Raw genomic sequence first — 27,238 nt, forward strand, 5'->3', positions numbered from 1 at the left:
TGAAAACCAGCCAGCGCCTCTCTCAGTCAGGTGGTAAGGATACCGCGTCCCGTGCCAATGCCAAGATGCAGAAGTTGGTGCCGGCCGGGTTCCTGTCACAGAGGATCAATCCTGTGGTCTTTGCCCCCCCTCGTTCCCCTCGTGACGACTGCAGCGTAGGCTTCCAGCGCCAAAACCGAGCACTGCTGGTCTACGGGAGAGCCCCTGGCGGGTCTCTGCCTCGGGCTGGGAAGGGGGTGCCGCTGCCCCCTCGTTTGTACCTCGCCCACCTTAAGCATCAGGCAGGACGGGGGGAACGGTGGTGCTGGAAATGAGGACTGGGAATTCTTGGCTCAAAAGCTCTCTTGGAGAATAAAAGTTGTCAGTCAACCCTTTTCCACTTAAATTAAGCTCCTTGCTTGAGCTTTCTGTTGCTGGTCATTACAGAAGCAGCTGGAAACTGAGCCCCAAGGCGTCTCTGTGTGTATTTCTGGCAAAAAGCATTCGTGTTCCATCGAAGGCCGGCTCTTGCTGCTAGCTTCTGTTCAGCTCGTCTGTCTGTGACTCCGCTTCCTCGGCCAGCCAAGCGCCGTTTCTTTTCCTTGCTTCAGTTTGTGACACCATGTGCTGAACTTGCTTCTAACATTTTGTAACGCGGCCTGTTCATGTGAAAAAGGGAAGGCTGCTTTTGTGGTTACCCTTCAGGCTTCGTTTCCAAGCTGTTTTCACAGAACGGTGATGCTGTTGGATAACATCATCTCTCTCTTCCCCTTATGCGGCCTCTATCTCACACAAAGTCGTCAGAGCTTTTTAACTAAATGCAAGATGCCAGTTTGTTAAACCACTTTTTTAAGGGACAAAGGAGGACAAAGCTTTAACAATACAGTACAGGAACACAGATGACCTTTGGTAGTTTTATTCAGAAAACAGTCTGTATAAAAATATTTACAAATATTTTGAGTTTCTTAGTTGAAATAAAATGCTATTCCTATGTCCAAATGTAGATGTTCTTTCTTCCAGTATGTTTTTCCCCTCCTCCTCTTCAGTCTTCTCACAGTAAAGGCATCTACTGAACACTGACCTGCTGTGTGAGCAACACCGAGCCCGGTGCCACTGCATTTGCATAGCGGGAGAGGTTCGCGCACGCCGTTTCAGCAGGAACCTGTCACGCAGGGAGACGGGGCGCCCCTCTTTCCCCACCCCTCCAGGAGGAGCGGGACTGCTCAGGGGGGCGTGCAGCTGGGCCAGCCATGCGGCCAGGCCGAGCTGGCGTGTCAGGCTTTGCTTCCAAAATGTAACATCTATTTTGACTACAGCACCAAAGTACTGGGCTTCCACTTCTCAACTCCGTAGCGAACCACAATGCTGTTAAAAGTGTATGAGTCTTCCAAAATACAGATGGAAATTTACATCAGGTTATGTAGAAGATGTAGTCTTTTAAATTCACATTTTTAGCATACGTGGTGCTTTTTGTTTAATATAAAGCAAGCAGTGCTTAATTCTAAACAGTTCTGGACAAAACCTTCTCTTGAGTTCTCTGCGTGAGGGGAAAAATACAAAATCCAGCCCATTTTCAAGGGGGATGGTAAGGGGCCTGACTCATAATGCTACTAACAACGCTGGTGGCTACCCCGGGCCAAGCTTCCAGCAGAGCCCTGTCACCCCTCCTTCGGGTCCCGTGGCAGCTCTGTCATGCGGGCGCCAGGAACCAGCTGCCTGTTTCTCATAATCCTGGTTTGTAAACAAGTGTGCTCACGCGATGCTGCTCACCGTTACCTATAGATGCGCTCTGAAACAAACGTTCGCTTATAGCCATCGCTGCAGTATACATCGAAACCATGCAAAAATATATTTGACCAGAACTAAGCGTTACTCATCCATCACCTTGAAAAGGGCCTTGATATATTCTCTGGATTGTAATACAGATACTATTTACAAAAATGTCATTACCTCTGTCATTTTTCTCTTGGTTTAGAGCCTAAACAGGTAATACAAAAGAAATAGTTAACGTTTCCAGAAAGGACTAGTTTTAAACAACAGGCTCGAGGTTACAAAATATGCTGCTAATGGTTAGTTGTGATGGAGCTTGCAATAAATTACCAAGAGTGCTCTGAATAATCACAGAAGTTTTAAACAGTGACTACTCCTGTGATTAGTTACCAGGTGTTCAAATTAAGCGCATTACAGGCACACACCACGCGTATCAAACGAACAGTCCGATCGTGCAACCGTCTCCACACGTGACTCAACAGCCGGAGAGCACTCAGCTGTACGAATCCTTTGTGTGCAGAGCTGGGTGCAAGCGTCTGGGCGCGGGTACGCACGCACACGTGTGCCCGCTGTGAGTAATGCAGACATGTGAAACCGTCCTCCTGTAAGCGATGCCTTCCCCTTGGCCAAGAGGCAACTCCTGCCAGCGGAGCGGAAGCATCGGAGGTGCAGCTAGGAACTGAGGGTGGTGCTACGCTGCTCCAGTTGCTTCCGTATCTGTGACTAGAACAGAAGGGCAATCCGTTACTCCTTGTCTGCATGCATGTGGATGTGGGTGAGTACCACCAACCCACATACTGATATTTTTAAGGAAGTAATGCTTTCAAGCCTTTACGTTGTCTTCTCATTGCTTCCATCACGACCAACACATGCAGTCTGTGCTGATGCTCCATACTGTTTACCATCTACACAATGACATCCTTAAAGGTGGAAGTAATTTCTTTTTCCTAACGAGTACGTGTGTTAAAAGTGCATCCCGAAAATGCTAAAGTGGCTTTGCAGGCATATACATTATGCGAAAACCACGTATTTCAGTCTAGTTGGCCGGGAAGCCAGAACGAGCACTCCCTTCTCGCAGATACTGAGAACGGTAGCACTTGGGTGCTACAATATCGGGGGGTTACGGTGGCAGTGCCGAGGCTGCCTGAGGCATACTGCTGTGTAACGCCGCACATCATCTTACCAGTTTCCATCGCAGTATTTTAATCCACTCATCAGCTTCTATTCCAGTTTTCGCGCACAGGTAGTATGTCCTTAGTGGGAACACTAAACTGTAAGCAAACAGTTAAAACTATTTCTTAAATTGCTAGAACAACTGGTAGTTCTTCCCAAAACTGAACCCCACTGGCCTGCACCGACGGTTGTTTAGACAGAGCGGGCAGGGAGGCGGTGCTCCCGTTCAGTCACCAGGAGGGGGGTTAGCTGAGAAAGGTTTTTTACCATCTCACAGCTCAGGGAGATGCTGCCCCAGGCCCAAAAGGACAAAAGACCCACACTGGGGCACAGAAGCGGTTACTGTGTGACCCGCAGCAATGTCTGAACTGGGAACTGGACCGTACCTAAGCTCCATAGGTCTAGGTGATGATTATACACACTTACAGAATTAGGAAAAGAAATGCCCGCTACACAAAGGCCTACACCCTTCCTCCTTGTCAAGAAAAAAACCTTTTGCCAGCAGCAATTTGGCAAAGCCATGCAGGACTGACAGAGGCTGGCTGACAGAAACGGACTCGTGAGTTAGAGGAAAAGCAGGGTGGCAGCCGGCAAGGGAGCTTTCAGAAGCACCCCGTGGTTGCATTTCAAATATCCCTGGCTATTTTGACCTTCCCAGCAAGGTGAAGAAAGTACAGCAACTTACCAGAAACAATTGACTCTTTCCTGGGAATAGTCAAATTGCACAGCTGAGCATTCAGTTAAGTCAAGTGCCCGAATCGGTTCTGTGGCCTTGAAAATAAAAGGGTTTTAAAATGGGAACACATGAAAATAGAAGACAAGGCTAGCTCGGTTCATCTTCAGTGCATCTAGACCTTCATAGACACGCTAGGTTTTTCCAGGCATAGGTACAATAGCTGTAACACCATAAACCCAAACTAGCAAACATATCAGTGCTAACATGGTATGAATTGAGCTAAACATAAAAAACCCAGGACAGTCAGTTCAGAGCTAGACACATAACAGAGATCCCTACTGCAGGAAAGCTGGAGCTAGATGCAGACTGCTGAGGGTTTGTTTGATACGTTATAATGTAGCTGACACAGAAGTACATCTGCTATCACTTCCAGCTAATTACAGAGACGAGGGGATGGTTATAGGTCTTGTCAGGCCTAGCCAGCTGTTGGAGATTTAATTAATTCCTAAGTGCTTTAAAGGGATGAAGCTGGGCAGGGAGAAGTGCAGAAGCAAAGCTAAAGTAGTGCTTGCAGCAGAAGTGATGAGTCTGGCTGCATGAGCGGTGTGTGTATATCTAAGTTTCTTGGGACAGGCCCAGGAGTGCTCCAGCACAGGGATGCAGGCTGTCTGTGTGTAACTGCAACCCATCTCCCTTAAGAGTTTAATTCTCCCTAGGTGTGAGTTCTTCTTTGATTTGTTTCAGCCTCATGCTGTTGAGCACCTTGGAAGAGGCAGCTGAAGTAGAACAGTTTGCTCTCTGCCCAAACACCCTCGGCTCTTCCCATGGTCCTTCCTCAGGTGCACACGGAGGTGTCTGGTGCTTTCTCACCTGTCCTTACGTTTTCCTCTGGCTCGGCGGCTGTTAGTTACACACTACGCTAGAAGAAAGCCGCTTGTGCTGAGGTGTGCTGGCGACTGCCATCCCAGGGCCAGCAGCAAGTTGCTCGCCTGTAGGTATCTGCAACCCCACAGCAACAATGGGAGTGCCAGGAGACGCCGGAGCTGCTGCCCCGGAGGAGGCCGTATTCCCAACAAAGACACCTTCTCGCCTGGTAAGTCACAAATGCTACTCGAACATTTGGAGTGCTGCCCTTTGAAATGTTATCCTGGAAGCTTAATTCACATTGGCCTGAACTGAAATGAAAGCTGATGGAAGGCCCTGTAAATACGTAACTGTTTATAACTGGTAATGTCTGATGAGAGAGGGCAGTTGGGTCTGCTGTTGTGTTAAAATCTGTTCAGATGCTTGAAATAGGGCTTGGCAGAGGTGCAGAGGTAAACAGTTTGGCTGTGTTTATGAAGGAACCCGAACCAGAGGTATTGTAAAGGTGGAGAAACTCTAGAGGTATTTCTTATTTTTACTCAGTTTAAGATAGAAATGGAACAGTAACTGTAAGGATGCGCTGTTTTTCTCAGATGCAGCAGATTAACATATGTCAGAGTGCTAGGAAGGAAGACATTTTTAAATGAATTATTTTCTATGTATACTGCACAACCACTTGAAATAAAAGGATGAAATCAAGGAATGCAAAATATACTACTCATATTTGCAGAAATATTTTAATAGCACTGCTGTCTGTTAGATTGTGTGTCAAAGCTGCCGATAAAGACTGTGTTGTGCTGGTAGCTTAAAATCCACTGAACAAAGCAACCAAAAAACACACTGTAAACAACAAGTCTATCTAGTAGGCAAGACTGACAGAGCACAGTAAATGCTTTCCAGCTGTAAAACTTACTAACTTTCTCTTGTTGAAGTCATCAGCAAAACTCTGACTTTATTTGAAAGGTCTGACCCCTCTGACAGTAAGGGAAGCTTTAGCTTGGGAAGCTGTGATACAGATGTGAGAAGCCAGAGATAGGAGGAGGCTGCAGCTGTCTCTGTAGAGGTTTAAACAGTAGAACTGGTGTTTGCTACTTACTGTCTGGTCTTTGAAATACTTAAGTTCATTCCTATGCAGTGTAAACCACCTTGTCTTCCAATTCTGAAAGATCAAGAAGGGATGGTAATTGTCTTGTGAGAATTTAGTGTAATGCTTCTTAGGAAAGAAAAATCTTTAAAGCTGTTGACTTCCTCTGGTTTTATAGTCATGCTTTGCTGTTGCTCAAAACACAAATTGTTCCTCTCTGCAGGGGAATGAAGGTGGAGCTACTTCAGCTCTGCATTGTCTCTAGCTTCGGTGGGTGATTGCAGAGTGGAAGCAAGGAGTAAGAGTTTTCCTTACCTTGACTATTTTGCCTTGTTTTATCAAATATCCTTCTTTTGTACCAAGCTGTGAAGTAACAAGGAAAGGAATCGGGGTTAGAGACTGAGCTCTGCTTCCGTTTCCCACATCCCCCTCTTTGCCTACACCTGGAAGATGGAAGAGCAGCCTGTTCTTGGGGAAACTTCCCATGGCCACTTGCCCTGTCCTCACCCCTGTGCTCCCCTCACACAGCTGGATCCACCACTAGGGTAAACATGGACCTGCGCTGGCCCTAAAGGCAATCTCTTAGGCCGTGCCTCCCTCAGCAAGCTTCTGGCCTACATCTTCTCAACCAAATGCAGCAAAATACAGTTTTACTACAGTTTATTTAGTATAGTCAGATGGTTGCCTCAGTACATGTTGTAACCAGAAGCACCTGGGGTCTAGCTGACAGTGGAACTATCCACAGAAATTGCTCCTGCAATGCAAGTCGGGGGAAAGTGCTGTTTTACTTAGGCATTCTCTTCTCTCAAACAGCCACATGCTTGAGAGGAAAAACCTGTTACATTCAATGTGCTTATTGAAAAACTGTTTTTTGAACTGTTTTTCTGCCACCATGAGTGATGCTGGGACCTTTTGACTTCTCAGATACTGAAACTCTGTGTTGGGACCTAGTTGTGAGACTGCAGGCCTCTGAAAAACAAATTCTTGCCAAGTTAACTACTACTTGCTCTTGAAAAAATATTGCCTTTTTATTGGTTGTATGTGGAACTCAAGTTTCTTTGGAGGTTGAAGTGGAACTCAGCCATCAAGGGCTGGTTGTGAGACACATCAGAAGTGGTTCTTTTATCAACTTCATTAACCTGTATTAATACAACTCTTCCTCTTTTTCTGAAAAATTCTTTTATGTAATTGAAATACTTTCCCCTCTGTTCTGAGCAATACTGTTCTGGAGAAACCATCTGTCTCACTTACATATGAGTTACTAGGGATTTAAAGTCTCTAGTTACTGTCCAAGTGAGCCACAGATGTCAGAGCAGGTGACCCAAATGGATATGAAGATGTTCTCTTGTTTCTCACACCAGTCAGTCATAGCTTTTAACATGATGCAGCTTTTTACTGTGCTCAAAATTACTAGGGCTGAAAGGGTGGAGGCTCTTCTGTCGTATCACTTTGTTTTGGGTTTAAGTCTGTGTCAGGATACAGCAAACTGTCTTCCTGCTTTAAGACAAGCTGATTCTAAAATAATAAAATCCAAGTGTGAAAATGCCAAAAAACTTTCTGAGTAATGTACCCATCAGGATATACATACTCTTATTAACTTGGTTGTACCACACTTCAGTTTGGGGTTTCCTTTTCCAAATGTGTCCCTGCCTGTCTTGCACACCTTTGAATGTTTTTTTTAAAAGGTCACTTTTTAACTGACCCAGAAAGTTAGAGATGCTCTTTCCTTCCTCCCAGTTAGGAAGGAGGCTGTATATTGCTAATTGGGCAAAATAATTCTAACAAACAAAGAAGACTGCAAAAATAATAAGTAGTAATGAGTTTGTCTGTCTGGACTACTATGTTTCCTGTCACCTAATCCTCATATTCACTGCGTGAGACAAAATGTGGTAAATCCTGTAGCTGTTACTTGGTTTTGCTATTTAGTGTATTCCTTCCCTCACCTGTGGGGAGAGAGAGACTTCCTACTGGCTGTAAAAGATGTTTGGCAAAACAAGGGCTTACTGTTCAACCTGACACACGTATTGTTGCATACAGCCTGATGAGCGTTGTCAGAAAGATGTGAGAAGTGTCGTGTTTGGTTTGTGTGGTGTGTTTTGTTTGTTCGTTTTGGTTTGGTTTTGTTGGTTTTTTCTTTTTTTTTTTTTTTTAAATTCCTGATAATGTTACTGCTAAGATGGCATTCGAAAAGGAAGGTAACAGGAGAATGAAAACCTCTCATATATTCTTTGTTTGGATGGTCAGAATCACCTAGGTCAGCTGCAGACAATGTTTTCCCAGTGACAGCCTTGAAGGTCTCAGTAACAACAATTGTAAAAGGCTTTCTTTGTCATGGGACTGTACTTAGCAAGTCTGTGTTTGTTTTGCCTTGGTCGGCAAGGACTTCCTGTATTTACAAACCCATAAAGGGATGAATTACTGGTGTTATTCCATAGCTCACTCTAGCAGTCGTCCTAAACTTGAGCCAGGAGAAGCACCCCTCCCACCAGAACACAACTTACTGAGGGAGCATTTGGAACAAGATCACTTTCTGTCCGTCCCGTCTGCATCGCTGTGTGAACTCGGACAGACTCATAAATGGAAGGTTCTTCCACTTCCCGTGGGTAGGGATGCTTCAATACGATTAAGGTTCCTGGAGAGAAAAAGAGCAGGAGTAAGTCATCTCGCAAGACAGTCTTGGAAAGTAACTGGCAGCAGCTGCCTGTTTGTGGAATGGTTAACTTTACCTCTTCCTAAAATCAAAAAGGCATAAGAGCTAATAACCTCCCCAAGATCTCTTCGACACTGCCTGTAAGGGGTTCTCCTTGCAAGGGGGCAGGACTCAGGCCACACCCATGTGAGAAAACAATCAGATGCTATAAATGACTCTCCCATAGTGACATAATTAGACAGGTATTTCTAACATGCATCATCTGAATAGTTTAGACTTTGTGAAGGGTATTTTCTACAAAAATCCACCCATGCAAACTACAGAGGGGCACTTGCTGCTGGATTCACTTGGCCAGTCTCACTTCCTTGGCTCTGTTGTGTTGCTCAGGGTCCTCAATACCTTGGGCACCTGGACCTTGCCTAAATCCATTCCCTCATCCCTGTACAGTGCGAGTCAATTTGTTCTTGCATCTCTAAAAACAAGACTGAAAACCCTCTTCCCTTCTTCTAAGCAGTAGGTAATTAAACCCCTTCCGCAATGCACGGTAAGTGGAGAAAAGTCAAGACAGCAACAGAACAGGAGGCTGTCAGACAGCCCTCAAAGGCAGGTGTCTCCTGTGCTGCTTGAACCTTCTTTCCAGTCAGGGAGTAACTAGGTAATACAGAATAAACTGAAACACAGATTTCGTAGCTACAGCTGAAATGCCGACCTACGTGTGACCTACTCTTTCACTGCATTCACGAAGATGTGACTACAGACGTTATCACACCTGTTTACATGCAACTGTGAAAACTGTAAATATATGGTACCTTTAAACTCACTAGTGCTTGCAGGGAATCACTTGACATACTAAATTCCCTTCCTGCACAGGAGGCTGGCTGCGCGGGTAGGCAGGATGCTAGACTAGACAGGAGGTCGTAACAGTCATCCTGGTTTTGCCAAGAACCCACTGCTTGCTGCATAAATCACTTAATCTGTCAGAGCTTCGGGTACAGGCTTCCTAACAGTGAGCCCCCATTACCATCGCCTCTGTTTCACCATAGCTCTTTCCAGTTAGTAACATTTTGATTACAGCCATTCTTTGCTTTCCAAATAAGGTCATGTTTATTGCATGTTCTCTGCAAAAAGCTGCATTCTCAATAGTGAGTCTATTACACTATTCACAATATGAAGAACCTCCTTAAAATAGTAACTGCTACACCATCTAATCTCATCCTTTAAAAATAATGTCACAGCATACCAAATGCCGCTCCATTTGCATTCTATGCTGATATTGTCAGTTCTTAAAGAGGAAGGGTGCTAGTATTGGTAAGAACTCGGACTTGAAACCTACAGGTGATTGAGTAATTTAAAAGTAAATAAAGTTTAAAGTATATTTTGTAATGGGAAGGGCTACAAAGGGAAGTGGAAAAATTGTATTTGAAGTAACCAACTGAAATCTGTTCACAGGCACAGGGGGTGTATGCAAATGTGATATGTTCAACTTGCAGTAGGTGAAAAGTCAAAATCAGTTTAATTCTCTCTGGCCTTGCAGAAAAATAATGCTTTATCATTTAAAGTGAAATTGAGAACATGTCCATCACCATCTACAGAAACTACTCTTATGCTGTTGCACAGAATCAGAGTGCCATCATCTGTACACCATGGATAATGAGCCCTGTTGCAGAACTGCGAGGACTAGTTTAACATTTTATACAATATTTGTTTTCTAGTAAGTTCTTCATGTTTTTTCTCCACAAAAGATACTTGTACAGAATCATCTGGTAACTGTACAAAAGAACTAGTAAAAGCTGCGCTGTGGCAAGACTCTTTTTGCATGTTTGTGCATGGTATCTATTTCTAAGGAAGAATGAAAATTAGTCCCATTGTTGGAAATGTTAGCTTCAAGTGACTTTGGCTTTTTTGTCTGGGTAATGATGTAAAGTTTCTATATGTTTTCAAAGTAACTTAGGTAAAAACTGATAAACACACAAGCAAACAGGTAAGAATAACGTGTTGACCTTGTTACTTTGAATAAAGATAAAAATGTAGAAATATGACAGTATATTCCTTTAGCCTTGTTACTGAACAGATTCAGCTTGCCTGTTCAATAAACCATCTCACAGAACACAGTAGCCCTAATTTCCTTTTAATTATCTGTAGTTCAGAAGGAAGTGTACACGTTACACTTCAGGAAAATAGATGTGAGTCCAGGTAGCAATTTGGAGTGGCAAATGAAGCTGTAGTAAGACAAGGTAAGGTTTGTCAGGCTTGAAGCACGAACCTGCAGCTGTCCCAGTACGAAAGAACCACTGCGCTCCATGGACCAGTTTGCAGGGGTGCAGGCCTGTGTGTTCAAGTACTGATCAGAGAGAGTCTGATGTGCCTCTTCAGGCACAAAACTAGCTCCAGTGAGACAAAGTTAAATGAAAGATAGTGGAAACCATTACATATTCTTTCTCATGGGTCTCTGTCTTACAAAATCCTGTCCAAAAGCAAGGAGAGGATGAAAAATGTTATCTTGCTTTACTCTTTCATTCCTGATCTCACAGTGATTCTATAGAAAATGGTCTGTAAGTATACCAAGGAATAAGAAAAACTGGTCCAACTACTTTCTACTAATGCCTGAGCTAAAAGTCGCTTCCTGCTTTTCACTGAAAGGAAGTGTGGCCTAAGAAATCAGACTCTGTTGCCGGCCCTTCTGCCAACCTGCTGTGTGACCCTGTGTTGGGCCAGTCATTCTGCCGTGCTGACACCTGGCTTAGAGTGGGCTCTGATGAGCCCCTACCCCCTTTTTGGTATAAATCGGTTACCACCCAGGAGACCTTTGACACCTGTACCTGAAGGAATGTTGCCTAAGTGCTAACTCTCTTTTCCTCTCTACTGCTATCCATGGTAAGGTAAGGTGGAAGGTTTCATGATGTGATATTCAAATGGCTTTTCTTATTCTGTAGCACGTCCAACTTAAAGAGGTTTCACAGAGCCAGCAGAATCTGATTAGGGTGCTTTAAGGTGACAAGTGAGCCCATCATTCAGCAGTGTTGATCCTGTCCACAGAGATCACATAACACCAATGCCTTGACTATTAATGTCTGTAACACATGCAGTGAAGGAATGGGGAAATACAAGTTTTATGTCATCTGAAATCTTTACAGCGTTAGGCCTGTGGGTGCATGTCTGATTTCACAGGAAAAATAGCTTACTGGCATGAAAGATACATGTAGGAACACTGTGTTCAAACCGCTCTTAAAAGCAATTTAAAAAGAGAATGCTTTGAAAGATAGAAGTGCCATATTGAGTGTATCACTGCATTTTTGTTGGGGGAAAAAAGCTTGCAAAGCAACCCTTGAATTTAATGCTTGAGTTAAAAGAGCACTGGTGCATATTTAGTGTTGTGACATATTACAGTTATTGCATGCGCCAACTATCATTTAACTGGTCTCTTGCACATATAATTAGTACTACTCTTGGGTTATTTGCATACACTTTCTACACAGGATACTGAAGTTTTTGGCACTAACTTGTACTGACACATCTTCAACTCTTTTATTTGAAGCTAAACCTAAAACTGGCATTATCATGATGATATGCATCTATTTCTCCAAGGATTCTGGTCTGGCGGTGTTCAGCTCACTTGTAGGAATCAAGTTTAATCTTATGACTCTTAATTCAGGAAGCACGTTGGCTGCTAAAGAAGCCTGTGCTTTTCTCTCTCTTTTTCTTAAAAACAGGACAAATCACTGTGATGGCAGATGGCATCAGCACGCTGATCCAGTGTAGACAGAAAGGGAGAGGTAATACTGGCCACATTCCCTACAGGAAAGAGGAACATATCGCTGTAGACTTCTTCCTTGGATGAAGAATAGTGGAGCTAAACAATTTCAAGTCCCTTTTCTATTTATTCTTATTGGGGGATTTCAGCTTCACAGATGAACATTTATTTCCTCACTGAACACCCTGCTTGGGTTTTGCTCTTTTTGAGAAGGTTCTGTTCCTCCCAGTACACGCATATTTTGAAATGCTTCCTTCTCTCTCTGAGAAATCAAAAGGAGCTCATGTCCCTAGGTAGCAAAAACCCAGTAAGCTTACATGTAGTTTATCTTCAGAGTACTTGAAAGAGTTTTTGAAGAGGAACATCTTAGATACCTGAGGTTAACACAAATGTGAATTTCTGAAGAGGAACACTTCAGCAGTAGATCTATTTGATAACACATCGGAAGCTCCTTTTACTTAGATCTGTGTGAAGCATGACTACAAATGTGTTCATACAGACGGCTCTCCTTACCTGTTTCGCTTCCAATTAAAGGCTGATTTGCAAAATGCATGACTAATTCCTTCAAGCTAGAAAATTCATTAAATCCAAATTTGAATGAAGTTCCTGTATGTTCAACATGGAAGTGTTTCACAGAATCTTTTCCCCTAAAATAAAAAAGGAAAATTTGTCAAGGCATAAACGCCAAAGGCATTTGGCATGTACAACCCTTAAATAGCAGCTTCCACCACAGGAAATCTGGCCCAGATCGCAGGCTGACAATCACTATCCTAGCAGCAATACTACTGCCATTACTCTCTCACTAATACTCAACACATCTGAGACTCAGATTATTAAGAAAAATCTAATTGCTGCTTTACAGGTATGAGATGATGAAAGCCTAGAAAGGCTAAGTAAGTTAAATTAACTCTCGTGGCAACCAGTAAAAAGACTCAAAAATGAGGTTTCCAGCCTTCTGTTTAAGCAGGATGATAGCCTTCACTTACCAGGCTTTAGTCTTGATGGTGTACTATATTACTCAGTATATGTCTTACTTTTCAGGTAACATCCCAATCTCATTGAAAATGTCTTCTGTTTCTCTTTCAAAAATAGGCTGCTTCCTTTCTGCAGCCAAACAAGGATTTAATAACCTAACTTTAGATACCTAAGGCTTTAGAATTTGTCTGCTTTGTCTCTGTACTCAGATGAATGGTTCCTCTATGGTGGGCATTGTCAAACATGAACCAGGGTCCTTTGTCAGGGAAGTAACAGCATTTGTTTATGAAAGCTGATTGTATTTAGAGAAGTGTGCAAGGCCTTATTTCCTGGACGGGTAATTATTTTGACTTCAGAAGACAGTGATGCACTTATTGCAAGTATCTCTCCTGTGAAAAAATTACTTCTGTTAATGTTACTAGCATCCAAAACAGTCTAGAGAAAACTTTGTCTCAGGAAAAATGTATGTAGCAAATATACTGAAAATATGGTGAAGGAAGGGATTTATAGCATCTTTTCCATTGTTTATTGCCACTTTCACAGGAGATTATAATTTTATACAGGTATTTAAACAAATATTTATCTTTGAACAGTACTCGTGATATTGGAGAACAGGCCTCTCTTGACCTCCCGCATGTTTTGCACTACAGTCAGCTGAGACACAATGTGTGCAAGCCAAGTGCCAGTGCCCTACAACAGCAAATAGCTGCTGTGACTCCGCTGCAATGACAGGGTTTTCATCTTTTCATTGCATTTCACAAGAAATACAATGTTGCAATGAGAGCAACTTCTACTCTATTTCCTAGTTCCTTTTTAAAGTTGGCTAATTTAGCTGGGGGAGGGGATTTCAGGCAATATGGGATCTCCCCTCTCGAAGCTGTCAATAAAAAGCTCAAGGGATGTCTAAATATTGTTTCCTTTTAAAACAAACTATAATAATGACTGAAGCTCCTTGTGAGGCAGAGGCAGAAAGTAAAGTAAAAGCTATAGAAGACATTTCAGGAGAGAAAGAAAATGACAGCTAGAATTGCTAAGGTTACCCATTCTACAAAAACGTATCAGAACAAAACTGAATTACTTATTCTAAAATTAGGTTTTAATATTAGTCAAAAAATGGAAAGGAAAACTTAAGAGTTAAAACAAACAGTAGGAAATTATAAAATTAAAATCAGTATTTCAAGGGAGCTGTACCACCAAAAAACTAATGTAACAGAATAAAAGATCAAACTCCAGACTGGGATATTCAGTTCATATGGTAATGCAGTACATAACTCTTGTTCCTACATGGAGAGCTGAACAAGAGATTGGAATTGGCCTGAAGTACACTTTTTTAGGTCTTCTAAGGCTAGAATTTGTTAAAGCAGCAAATTTATTTTCATTAACTAACACTTTAGCTTTTTTTCCTATTAAAAGAATGATGATTTAGATTTTATTTTATTACAGTAAGTTGTTTCCTAAGTGCCCTTTAAAACTAGCTTCAAGATATTTTTTTTTTTTTTAAATTGTCTGAGGTAGATTACCTCAAATAATGTTGTTGCATTTTAAAGTCAAAAAATATTAACCAGCGAGACAATGATTCATTTAAAATTACTTCTTTTTTTTTTTTTTTTTTTTTTTTTTTTAAGGAAAGCCATTACTTATAAATGCTACTATTCTTTTTCCCAAGACTTGCACTCAATTCAGTCATTGCTACCCTGAATACTCATTTTGTAACATCACCTTCAGATCTGTAGGGTACCCCCCCAAGCTCCTTGCATAAATGGCTGCCTATAGTGGTAATAATTTCAGCAGCGTATGTATAGGCCCACTTGCTCCTGGGTCTTCTGTCAGAGATGAGAGAAGCAATTCATATTTGCCTTCTATACCTCTGGGGAACAGGGTATGTGCAAATTGCACTTTCCTCAGTTTCCAAGCGACTACACTTACAAATTATAACAGCTCCTGGTACTGAATATGCAGAAAGTCACAATTTCAAGGGCATACGCTGTGTTCCTATCTATTAGGGTTGTGAATAACTAGCATCATTATATTGATCAAAGTGACTTTAGCTTAAAAAGCTACTGCGATTCAGCTGAGCTGTGGTCACTAATTGTTCAGGGGTTCAGTCTGAGGCAGAAATGAGCTTGAATGTACTAGCTTAACATTTCACTGTAGAGGCTTAATATATCATACAGTTGCCAAAGGCTAAGAACACCTTTAGGGTTGGTCACCTCCACTCGGCTGACACGCAGGGACTACCTTGTGTGCCTAATGCGTACATCTTTCGTGTTGCCTCTCTAAAATATTGTGGCTTCTCTCCTTCTCAGGTGATTCTTTTAAATGTGATTCAGTAGCAAAGTACCCAGGCCAGGCTACCTGTGCTCTGTATCAGCTGTGTCCTGAACTGATGTAAATTGCTGCAATTGACTTCAAGGGCCTGACATCTGTCACTTGCGAAATATTGTTCAAATCAGCCATGCGTTACTGGCTAAGGCTTAGTCTTAGCCCAGAACGGAGGAGTAAAACCATCCAGTCAAACACTGGATCATCCCTCAGAGATGACGGTTCCTACACAGTGCTCCAGAAACCGGTGAAGTTAGCGCCTATTAACAAGTATATTTACTACTATCCTCATCATAAAACTTTTCTACTCCCATCAGCTGTTTCTTAAACTCTTGTAACTGCCATACAGATTTTTATCATGCAGACTGAAAATCTACAGCCAATCCACAGAATGATGTTTTTCGCCAATAAGATTAATTCATAGTTTGGAAAAATGAGAGCAATTTTCAAATCCAATCCAAATTTTTTGTTTCTTCTAACAAAATGTCATTCAGCAGGATTACACCATTAGGAATATATATGAAAATAGTTCGAGCCCTAGGAAAAAATCTGCAGGTCATCTCAATGCATGAGACATGCAAACAAACATTGGAGTAAGTGAAGATTTTAAAACTGCTAGCTGTGCGACATCAGATAAATTCACTGCTGTCCATACTCTACCTTACGGAGAGGGAGTACAAATCTTCCCTTTCATTACTCTTCCTCAAGAGATAGCTTCCGTCCTGCCCGTTGGAAAGCAGCAGCGCTTCTGCTGCGTGTCGGGTAAGATTATCATGATACCACCTGGGAAGACACAAGGGGTTAAAGCGTCATTTCCTCAGCTCTTAACTGACAGCTTCTGCTGCATTATGGAGCTGAGCTAGAGAAAGAGGAAGGACTGCAACTAACACTGCTACAATTCTGAGTTACCATCCTTCTCACAGGCACACACCGGTTACAGGGAACTGTGCCCCCTTCAGCAGCCTCCTTTTGACATGCTCAGAAAACTATTTGGTTTTTGTTAACTACAAAGTTGTGTACAAACAGCTGACGGCTTGCTGAACCCAAAAAACCCTGCAAATTCTACTTGCATGAGCAAGAAATTACCCAGGTCTGTGCTGACAAGGTGAAAGCAATTTGGGGGGGGGGGGGGGGGGCATGCAGGATCCTTTGTCTATTTTCAGAATCCGTACTTCCTGACCTATCTACATGCTTCGGTACACTTCCTCTTTTGGGGCAAACCGGCAACTCTTAAACTCCTCCCAAACTCTGTATTTCCCGCAACTCAGTTCATCTGCACTGCTAAGATCTGCAATTAAACACATTTGCCTAAGCTTAACATTTTCATTTGAAGCATAATGTTTTTGGAAGAAGGAACAGAGGAAGGGACCAAAATTAACTGACAGAATTTGAAGTGAAAATTTAGGAAATCTTGCTATTGCTGCCGCTTGGCCATACGTGGTCTGAACAATGCACGAAAACATCTAAACGCCTGCTTCATTTAACTTCAGTTAAAACTAACTTCATTAAGTTTTTTACATGAAAAATTCCACAGGAAAAAATCCTGCAAAGAAGATCATGAAATGTTTACAGCTTTGTTTCCATCCAGAATGATTCACAATAGAAACACCTCATTTCTTTCAATAGAAATGCATCTCCTTAGAAATGATCCTGAGACCCAACACAAAAAAGAGCCACAGCTATAAAAGGCTGGAGCGCCAATCCTGTAAAGACATGCTGTGTGCAGGTATTAAGGACAGTTACATACACCCACCAGAACCTCTGGTGCAGAAAGAGGAGGGGATACTGTACCCGGGGCACAGCTCTGCAGGGAGCAAGCTTTCCCCCCTTGTCTGTATGTGGAGTGGTGCCCAGTCTCCTTCCCTGTCCTTTAAACTGTGTGTGGCTGTAGTATTGGGGCAAAAGTCTATTACTGTTTCAGCCAGAGAAATACAGTTTCACTGAAAGCAGAAGTGTGATCACAGCACTTTCCAGCATTTGTATCATGGCAGTCTTCAAACTGAAATGAGGTGTAATTGTATACTCTTTCTCCTTATCTGTTCATCACAAGTTGCCACTAAACTTGGCATCTCACATGAAGTTTTAACTCTGAATTTAGATGGCTGCCTATTTGAAAGGCCAGCTGGCTGATAAATTGCTTTATGTGAGACTCCAGACTGTTAACCCTGTGGAAGACAAGATCCATGTGAAACTCAATATCGGGAGGGTATTGCTGCTTTGGCTCTAGAACGTGCTCTGTGGACCATCTACACAGTAGAATAAAATAATGAATATTTAAAGATCAAAGTGTCATCCTCTGAAACACCTGTTAGCCAAAATCTGCTTTGGGATTAACTGCCCAAGTAAGTAACAGTCAAAGGTCAGATCTGTCCTGATGCGATGAGGATCGTATCAGCATGCACGCTTGGCCAGACCTACGGCTGAGAAGACAACGCTGTATTTTGGGTGGGATTTCATAACACTATTTCTCCTACTTCTGTGCAAAAGAAACATACATTGGGAAAATCCATAAGTGGTCATTTTCATAAAGGAGGCATATTCAGTTTGAGGTTGCTCGTAAGTATGCTGTTACCTTATTTCCAAAAAGCCTTTTACTAAGATTTTAAAAGTTTTTTTTTAAGTTCGAAAAATGTTGTGTTTAAATCTACTCTCTCTTTATATATAAAAGGCCAGTGACTAATGAAATTTTACCACTATGCGCCAAAAAAAAAATCCCACAAACAAAAAACTGACAAAACTCCACCCACTTAATTGGGAAAATAATGCTGTTTTAAAGTGCAGTTTTAAATCTTAACTGACAAGGTTGCACCAGTCTTTTTGCCTAAATATGCTGTCTCAGACAAAAATCCCTCAAATATTACCATGTTCCTCTTGCTCAGCTTAAGAAGTGGATGTGAGACAGTAATACAGATCTTAGCACCAAAGTGACTGCATTATACATAGCTATTTTTTTTCCTCCTCCTGACTGTCACAGATGGTTCAATCAGTAACAACTGTCAGGTTACTTGGATATTCCACTCTGAAAATGGTCACTCCGAATTCATTCCAATTGCATGAACACAGGTAAAATTTAAAAATGCCGTGGAAAATTTAGCATTTGCACACAGACCACCAGGAAGGTAAATAAATACACACCTACGCAAACAGTCTGCTCTCCCTATCAAGTCTGCCTGATGACACAAATATAAGTAAACAGGACTAAAAAGAAACCCAAACAGCCTTGTGGTTAGATGCTACTAGATACATTTCAGTTGAATTTAAGTATTTGTCAGAAGGGGAATCCTTCTATTTATCTTGTTCAGAAAAAAACTTTTAGGCAGTTCTTTGAAATTTGCAGGTAAATCAAGGTGGGAGACATGGGTCATTCAGCAAGACGCTGTAAAGGGCAGTCACCTTTAGCTTTAGTTTTGGACGTCTTCCGAGTGATACCTGGGGGAGGAAACTGTTGATAGAACACATAATACTGTATCTACCTTCTTGCCTTCTTAAAACAAGAAATGAAGGAAATCAAAAGGCTTTACAAACACCCATCTGTTTGAAGCCCCTAGCAAGTCCTTCAAAACACTGAGTTGTCTTAACTCATTCATTTTGAACCATGGTGCCTATCTTGCCTATTGGACTGTTTCTGAAGGTCCTTCCAAAAGTCATCTTTATTTGACCCAACTTGTAGAGGCTTTTATTCACTACAAAAAAACCCAGAAATATGCCCTGTACTTTGACGCTTGTCAGACTGAAAATCACCAGTAGTGTAGAAATTGCCTGGGGTTCCTGATTCAGATTTCTCTGAAGAAGCACAAGAAGAAAGGTAGAGGAAAGTCCTTCCCTACTTCAAAGTCACTTCTGCTGGGTGCCCTCGGCCTTGCACGCCCTCCCATCTCAAATGCATACATACTTCTGGGAGGTTTTTATTTTCTAATTACTTCATTCCTCCTATAAAGAGAGTCCTGCGTGCTCCTCTTTTTTCGGTTCCTTATTGCCAATTTGACTCGTGATCTCAGTTTCAAAGTTTATAATTGCTGTCATTTATCCATTCTTCTTACTTTAACTTTGTCCTAAATTACATTAAATATCTTTATCCCATACAAGTAAGCATGTTTGTGTTGTCAGTGCATGTTGTTGAAGGACCATGCTATTCTTCCTGCTCTTTGGAGTGGAAGAGTCTGCTGGGCCCACGAAAGCATGTCTTAAGGTGGGCACATGGCCCTAGGGAGACTACCTTTGTTTCTCTTTGGAAAATAAAGCATTTTCAGAAATTAGCCTATTCTTTAGATCAGATTGCATCGGTGACAGCGTAGGAAGGGCTTTGTTGACATTGCTGTTAAGAGAAGGAGGAGAAAGAAATGAGAGAGACAGTGCCCCAGAGAACCAAAACTCATCAGAGCACACAGCCTTGCCCTAAGGATCTGCCCACCCAGGCACCAGTGGGGTTCCCCATGGGGTAAGCTGGTGGCTGTCAGAGTACAAGCCATGTCTTACGCCAGCCGTACCACAGCAGCTATGCTAATCATCACAACTCCAGAACAGGACACGCTTGCATTAAAATCTCTTCTTTCATTAAGAACTCTGTGTAGTTAATGCAGTGACTAGACCCTCCCTACACAGCGGTGATGATCAGGAGTATGTTACAGCAATGTTTGGGGTGGGGCAAACTCCCTCTTCAGGTAAGAATATCATCCTCAAAATGTTCATTTGTTCTTCTCTTTAACCACCCAAGATGCTTCAAAGAAAAATGTTAGTGAAACTTCATTTCTATGGTCCCTGCAGATCAGACAGCCCTTAGGTATGGCATCTGTCATTTCGATAATGGCATTGACAAAGAAACCATACAGGTATTTTGCAAAACATTTCTACCTGTGTGAATAGGGGCTGGTGAATAAACCTGTAGCTGGCATCAGGTGGATTAGGTTTTTAACAATGCTGGAATACACAAGGAACACAAACACTCATCCATGGTTAAGCCAAGGATGAATGTTGAGTGACCTGGATAATTCTTCTTGGCCATTTCTATGTGCAAACTGTGTAACACCCAGTAGAAACACTCGCTTTTCTTCCTCACAAACGTGAAAGAGAGCTAGCACCAGATGAGAGCACAGCCAGAAGTTCTGACTGCCATTTGTTCTTAGTGTCTGGAGTGATAACTCTGAGGTATGCCCAGCTATCAGATAAATGCAGTGGGCAGAGGTCACGCTTATTTTTTGTGTCCTTATCAGATTATGTTCTCGGATAGTTATAGCCTGGGTAGAGTTAGAAACTGTGTGCATGTTTGGCTTGCTTTTGTAAAGAGTCAGGCAATTCTAAGTTCCTTCTCTGAAGCGTGAAGGAGATTCTCAGTATTCAGCTGAGCAATCTCTCTGCTCCCTTCCCAGAAGCTCCCTCCTCTACCACAGAAGCTGCCATACTGCTTGTGCTCCTCGGTGGGTGACCGTCCCCATGGAAAGCACCTCAGCTGCCTGAGCTGCGCGAGCCAAGCAGAAACTCAGCAAATCTAATTCATCTCTTGTCCACCTCTGAAAGGGAACAGAAATCCACATTAGGGGGAGACGGTCCAGATGTGCTCTCAGTAGGACTTCAGTATTATTCAGAGCAGTTATGTACCCTGGGTTGGTGGGGGTTTTTTTGTGGTAGTAGATGTTGGCAGGTTTTGCACTTTTTTTGGCATTAAAAAAATATCTTCAACCACAACAAGTTGAATTTTCTTACACTTTGAAACTATATACTTGCCTCAAAGACATATTCCCATTCTTGGGTTAAAGGAATAATACACTGTACTGCTTGATGGAGTGAGCGGGAAAGCACTGACTTATCTCCTTTGGTTGGACGCAATGCTCTTCATGTGCCTGTACTCCAAAAATAACTCCACAAAACAGCCTTGCTAGTTCTCTGCATGCTGGATTTCAGCAACTTCCAGATCATATTTGTCAAGTTTTGTTTGTTTTTTTTTTTTTTTTATTTTAACTTTTTTTCTAATATCAAACCCTAGAAGCATTACTTATCATCTGAAAGTCACAAAGGGCTCTCTACCTCACATCAGTAAAAGTGATCTTTTGGCAATGTTTTTAATGGTGCATGAGTTGCCAGAGCTCTAGAGGACCTACAAAAGGGCGAGAATGCTAAGACAGAAGTTATAGGTGGCATACAACCAAAACTGATATATGTTAGACGTGCTTTCAATGTGTCACACTGAAACACTTAATCACACACCTATGTAAAGTACTTTGTTGGAATACAAGGGTGCCATTTCATAGGAAAAACAATTTTAAAACAGAAATATGAGGAAGTAATGTCAGTGTATCCAGCCTTAAAGTTCATGTCTTCTAACTGTAGGCTTTCACTAGTTCAGCTTCTGCTTTTCAGTTCCATTTTCCCTCCCCCTTCTCTCAACTGCCTTTGTTCTGATTTGCACCCATTTCTTTTGCCCACTTTCTAGCCGTTGTAATTTTGCCCTTATGTTAGAAATATAGATAAATTAAAAATTATCTGCTAGATAAATTAAAAAATATAGATAATACAGAAAAAAGATTCTTATGACGGTTTGCCCTGTCCCAGTCATACAAGTTCCTCAATTCCCCAATTTTATCATCATCTGATCTAGTCCTGTGGCCTAATTTCTCTTCTGTTACTAAAACTAAGCATGAAGTGTATTGTTCAGTCTTACAAATACTGCCTGTCATGGTTTTGTCAAACCTGGTGCTGGAGGAACATAAAAGCTGTGCTGCAAGGGATGACAACACTCAGACTGCAAAAGGGAAAAGGTGACAAAAACTTGTTCCCTCTTGCCCTGTGCCTTTCACCTCCAAAAGACAAACAGTGTCACCCAAGCTATGCTGTGTTACCAGACCAGCCTGTAATTACTTGGATGATGAGATATTCCACATTCTCGTCTCCTGTGCAAATAATGTGAACTGCAATGTGGAATTCCCCAAACTCACGTTATACATGATCAGCTACACAAGTTTCACACTGCAGTGCACAGGCTGTCCTTTTAGCAGTAACACCAATAAATGCCATTGGAAAAAGGGCTGACTCCAGGAATAGCCAGAGAGATCTTCAAAAAAGAATCATGATGTCAGTTTCCTTTTCCTTTAAGCCAAGATGCTTATGTCTCCTTTGACAAACTTCAGTGCTCCTTTCTAAATATTTTGGTAGATTTAGAGAAGTTAATGAATGAGGTAACACATTTTTAACAGTCTTCTGATTTTGATCTTCCTTTTCATTAGGCACTAGCTCCACCTATAAACACCTTGACAATGAAGCTGACAGTAATCTGAATTTTCACTTTGAACTCTTGATTGCTTGATCACCCAAACTCTCCAAATAAATATAAGCCACCATATTCCCTCAGACTGAATGAAATATTTAAAAAAAAAAAAAAAAAAGCCAAACCCATCACTCTTGCTTTCTTTTGTTGTGATGTAAAAGGTCAGAGAGTCCATCTTTCCAAATACTGAGGCTCTGGGGGGAAAAAAAAAAAATCCAACCTGATAAACAGCTGTAGATATATCTAGATCTTTCAGTGGCTGTGGTTGTACCTGACGATAACTGGGATGGTTAGATATTATTTCTTGATCTTCTTTTTGTGACAGATGGGATATCTCTAGAGCAGGGGTAAAATAAAGATGGGTTTGGTATATATTGATTTTTTTTCTCCCTCCCTCCTGCCTTGCTCTCACCAGCTTCATTATTCTTAGTGTAATTACAGAACCATTAATCTAGAACAGTCCAGCAAATACCAGGTCCTCCAAACCTAGCAGAGAGTCAGGTTTTACGCTATACACCCGTCTACTTTGCTGTCAACTTTCCATTTTGATGAACAGCTGACCTGGTAAACTATGAGGATATGCTGGTACCCAACCTTTCTCTTAAAAGTAAAGAAAAAGTCTTTCCCATTTCACAATTCTTCAAACCTTCTCCAGCTTCTTTGTTTTTTGCACAGAAAAGCAGGAGCTCTAAAATCACCTGCTTCAAATTCTTCCCCAAAGGTATGTGAATGTCAAAGCTGCTCCTCATTTGAATGACCCTTATCTCTGTCAGTCTTTACTATGGCAATGACGTATATTCCCCACCAGAACTGCGTCTCAGTTGTGCCACGTACTATGTCGGGTGTAAGGGGAACTCAGCACTCTGATAGCATCAGGGACCAAGTTTAGGATAAAAAAACCCTTGTGATGACTGAGAATTTAATGTTATGGTCTGGAGAGTGACACACCTACTTCTCACAGCTGAAAAAGTATTTACATTAAGAGATCTTTTAGACTATGCTACCAGAATGTTGGTGTGTAAGGACTTCTTTTTCCTCTTTAGAAAAAAGAAAAAAAAAAAAAAGGTGGCTTTAGTACTAGCCCAAAAAAAGGGCTTTGTTTAATCATTCGAAGGGAATCGTTGCTTGGCATTGCTTTTCACCTTTAGTACATTTAACTCAACACACTACCCTGAAGGAGATGCTTAGTATTTTGTGGTAGGGTGAAAAGTTTAGGTTTTCTATTGAAGTGGAAATAAAATAAAGAAGCTACAGCTGTAAAAATGCATATTTGTAGCCTTCTCATTAGTAGTCTTTCCTTGTCACTGGTACCACATCAGGTACTACATCAGGCTGCCATCCTACAAGATCATCTATGAGGACAAACTCCTTGACAAACAGCGAGGCTGTTTATAAGCACAGGCTACTGGCATAAATCAACTCAGGCCATATACTCTAAATGAATAAAAGTCTGGTAATTGGGAATCATGCTTCCCACAGCAGCTGCAACTCTTTCTTTTTTTTTTTTTTTTTCTTTTTCTGTAGATACTTTTTTAGAATGAGCATAATCTTACAGATGTAAAGGAAAAGTATATAATGGCCACTCTGGGTACCACTGCAAAATGACTTTACTTCATTTTGTATTTGTTAGATGCTTCACTAACAGGCATTTCATTAACAGGTTCTAAATATGGGAAAATATCAGCAGTGTGGAGAGAGTAATTCCAAGTCTCTTTGTTGCACTCCAATTTCTTCACTAAGTGAATTAATCACAAAAATAATGAGTTGGTCCTTATTCATAAGTACTCAGGAAACAAAAAAAAACTTCACTTTTTTCATCTATGCTTTTTGAATGCAGAGGTGACACCAGAGCCTTTTTTCTTCACTGGCCTTTCTTCTGCTTTAGCTCTCCTTGGCTTTGCTGCCACCCATCCTTCCCTCCCTGACCTCCCTGTGCTGCTCCTCCAGCCCGTGTTTCTTCTCACCCACGGCAATGCGGCCAGTGAAAAAGTAACCCAAGCCTTCCTCCTGTCAAAAGCAAAGCTAACTGTCAGACAAAATGGGTGAGTCACATCGGATAGGGAGCAAGGGCTGTTGCAACCTTTGGCTTTCCTTTTTGCTCCTCGGGTTTAGCTCTTGAGCGAGGGTGACGTCCTCGTAACGGCTGCGAACCGTCCACTGCTCTCACTGCCGAAGCCCGAGGCGCCCTGGGGAAGCCTGCTGCCTCCCAGGGCCCAGCAAGGAGCGGCCGGCATGTCGGCTGCGACGGCAGCCCTCTGGGCCGCGGCCCCGGCCAAGCTGTGAGGAGATGGCCGAAGGGATGACGCAGCTCTGCAGGACAAGCTCTGGGCTTGGTGCTCCCTTGAGAGGCAGGTAAGCGACGCGGCTCAACCCGGGCTCTTCCCCGACGGAGGAGTTTTCAACGTCGCGGAGCTTCTCTGAGTGAAGCTGTAGCTCCCTGCCTCTAACTCACCACAATACTTGCAACGCCTGCCTGGGTCTAGTTTTTCTAACTATTATTTATTTCTGCCGCTCACCTGCGGCACGCCAGCATCCTCTGTACACGGGAGCCTGCCGGCCTCTCAAACCCGCCACAGGGACAAGGCGCTGGGCTTCTCTGAGGGGCTGCACACTGCGCACGGAGCCCTTCGGTGGGCTCGCTGAAACCCGGTTTATCTTATTCCTCACTTCATGACCAAATTCAGGAGCAAGAAACAGCGGCTCCCACCCTGTCAGCTCCCGTCGGGCGGCCCGGCACCACCCGAGGGCCGCCATTTCGCGAGGGGACCCCCGCGCCCCTCAGCCGCCCCCGGGGTTGGGCGGGGGCCGCCATTTCGCGCGGGGACCCCCGCGGCGCCGCCCCGACCGCCGCTTACCCGAGCGCCTCCAGCTCCTCGTCCAGCGGCGCGGCGGGACGCGGCTGCCGGTGCTGGGTCATCGTCCCGCCGCGGCTCTCCGCCTCCACCCCGTCGGGGGACGAGGGCTGCCCGCGGCCGCCTCCGCGGGCCGCTGAGGAAGTGCGCGGACGGGGCGGCACCTCCCGGGGCGGGTGCCGTCCCGCCTCGCTGCCGCAGAGCGCCCTGCGGCGGGGAGGCCCGCCCGCGCCCCGACGGCGGGGAAGCGACCCTTCCCCGGGGCTTTCCAGGGCCCCTCCGGCCCCGTCAGCGGGGCCTGGCCCCTCAGCAGGGGCGGCCGGAGCCCCCCGGGTAGCCAGCGGTGCCCGGTGTGCACCACGTCTCTCCCATGCTGGAAATACTTTATTTCATTCCCAGAATAATTCACATTTCCAGTTACTTTAATCTGTACACCCCAGAAGTTCATATTTCATGTACGGTCATTTTTCTCTTGCAATGGACGCCCCTCACCTGTGTCCGCCGAAGTACTCGGTGAGGAAATCTGTGGAGGTTTCTGGATGAGGGTGAAAGCTGTGTTCATTCTGCAAGCGTCAGGTGTTAAATACTGTACCCACCCAGCCCCGAGAGTCCGTGGGGTTTGCAGCTTGCCCCTCCGAGCACAGCTGTCCGGGGTGCGGTACCGCCGCTGGGGACGGCTTGCCTGGGAGCCTGGCCCCCTGACTAGCTGATTTCTGTGGTGGCCGTCATCCCTCTCCGCGCAGACTTCAGAGAGATCATACCGTCTCTCAGAAACGGTAACAGGAACATAATGTAAAAGACTGCTGAAAAGATACTGCCGAACAGGGAATGAAGTTGTGGCAGAGGACTGAGCTCTGTGGATGAGATATTTCTGAGCGTTAGCTGGTGCCTGTTCTTCCAAATGCTTAAACGATTTGTCGCATTCTAGAGGTTATTTGTATTCCCCAGTACTTCATGGGCAGTAATTATTATAGCTCTGGCAAATTCTTTACTAAACTTCTTTGACAAAAAGACAGGGCTCCAATGTAAAAAAAGAAGTAAATGGCAGAATGCTATTTTCCAGTCACACACACTGAAGTTTTCACCAGGTATCCAGTACTGAAAATAAGTTGTTTCTAGGAAAACTAATATTTAAACAGGCCAGAACAGCTACTTATTTTCTCACAAGCAGTCATATGAACAGCATGCTCAGTGTGGAGCTAAGAGTCATTTGGAACAGGCTCATTAAAAGCCTGCTGCTCCTGCTGGTCTTGGGAAATCGGTTTCGGAAGAGCTTTTCTAGCCTCCCGAATGGGAAAAGCTTCACAGTTTCCGTATGTCAGATCAGACGGTCCTGCTGTTTGAGCTTCTAACTGTGCTTTCCCTGGCTGCAAAGTGCTTTGCTCCTGTACTTGACTGTTCATCTCGACAGCCAAACATTCAGTTGTAGATACAGATTTTGCAAATAAGCTGAGGTTTTTTTCCTTATTAGGAAATCAGGATTTTTTTAGGAAATTTAGGAAATTTTTTCCTTATTAGGAAAAAATATATTTTTTTAATTAGGGAAGAAGAAATTTTTTCCTCTTTCTGAGTTTGCCCCTTCCTCTATCGCTTATTGAAAGCTTGCAATCTGATACAGTCGTTGGTAACCTGATCTTGAAATCCACAACCTTTGGTTAAATACGTGCTTTTGACATCTCCACGGTTTGCTTGTATTTGCTGGATAGATTTATTTATTATTGTTCTCCTGTTCTGAAAGCTGCTTTGTTTGTTTTCAGCAGTGCTGAACCCATTCCAGGTTATCTTGTTTGTCTGTGTTACTGAAAGAGGCAGAAAAGCAGTTATCAAAATTTCTGGGTTACAGAGGAAAAAGCAGAAGAAAGAAAAATTAAGTAAATTCCAAAC

General features: G+C 43.0%; 1 protein-coding gene across 1 annotated transcript; it reads right to left on the reverse strand.

The window, feature by feature from the left end:
- Nucleotides 1-30: 30 nt before the first annotated feature.
- Nucleotides 31-25,469, reverse strand: DAPP1 (dual adaptor of phosphotyrosine and 3-phosphoinositides 1). Its single transcript, XM_082316269.1, has 9 exons — nucleotides 25,358-25,469; nucleotides 15,905-16,027; nucleotides 12,461-12,594; nucleotides 8,048-8,178; nucleotides 5,862-5,909; nucleotides 5,559-5,621; nucleotides 3,608-3,693; nucleotides 2,933-3,020; nucleotides 31-2,472 (listed from the first exon to the last, which is right to left on the reverse strand). Exons 1-9 carry the CDS (start codon nucleotides 25,417-25,419, stop codon nucleotides 2,422-2,424), a joined length of 786 nt encoding a protein of 261 aa, XP_082172395.1. The 5' UTR covers nucleotides 25,420-25,469; the 3' UTR covers nucleotides 31-2,421.
- Nucleotides 25,470-27,238: the final 1,769 nt, after the last annotated feature.

Source organism: Platalea leucorodia (assembly GCF_965183815.1).
Source record: "Platalea leucorodia genome assembly, chromosome: 6".
NCBI classification, from domain to species: domain Eukaryota; kingdom Metazoa; phylum Chordata; class Aves; order Pelecaniformes; family Threskiornithidae; genus Platalea; species Platalea leucorodia.

What these genes read in the sequence shown, in the direction of transcription:
- DAPP1 (XM_082316269.1), bottom strand. Translation starts at nt 25,419, where the DNA reads ATGACCCAGCACCGGCAGCCGCGTCCCGCCGCGCCGCTGGACGAGGAG. An exon ending in GAAAGAGTCAATTGTTTCTG is followed by an intron (nt 3,021 to 3,607) that starts GTAAGTTGCTGT and finishes GTTTGCTTACAG; the next exon opens with TTTAGTGTTCCCACTAAGGA. An exon ending in AAATACTGCGATGGAAACTG is followed by an intron (nt 2,473 to 2,932) that starts GTAAGATGATGT and finishes CTTCTGTTCTAG; the next exon opens with TCACAGATACGGAAGCAACT.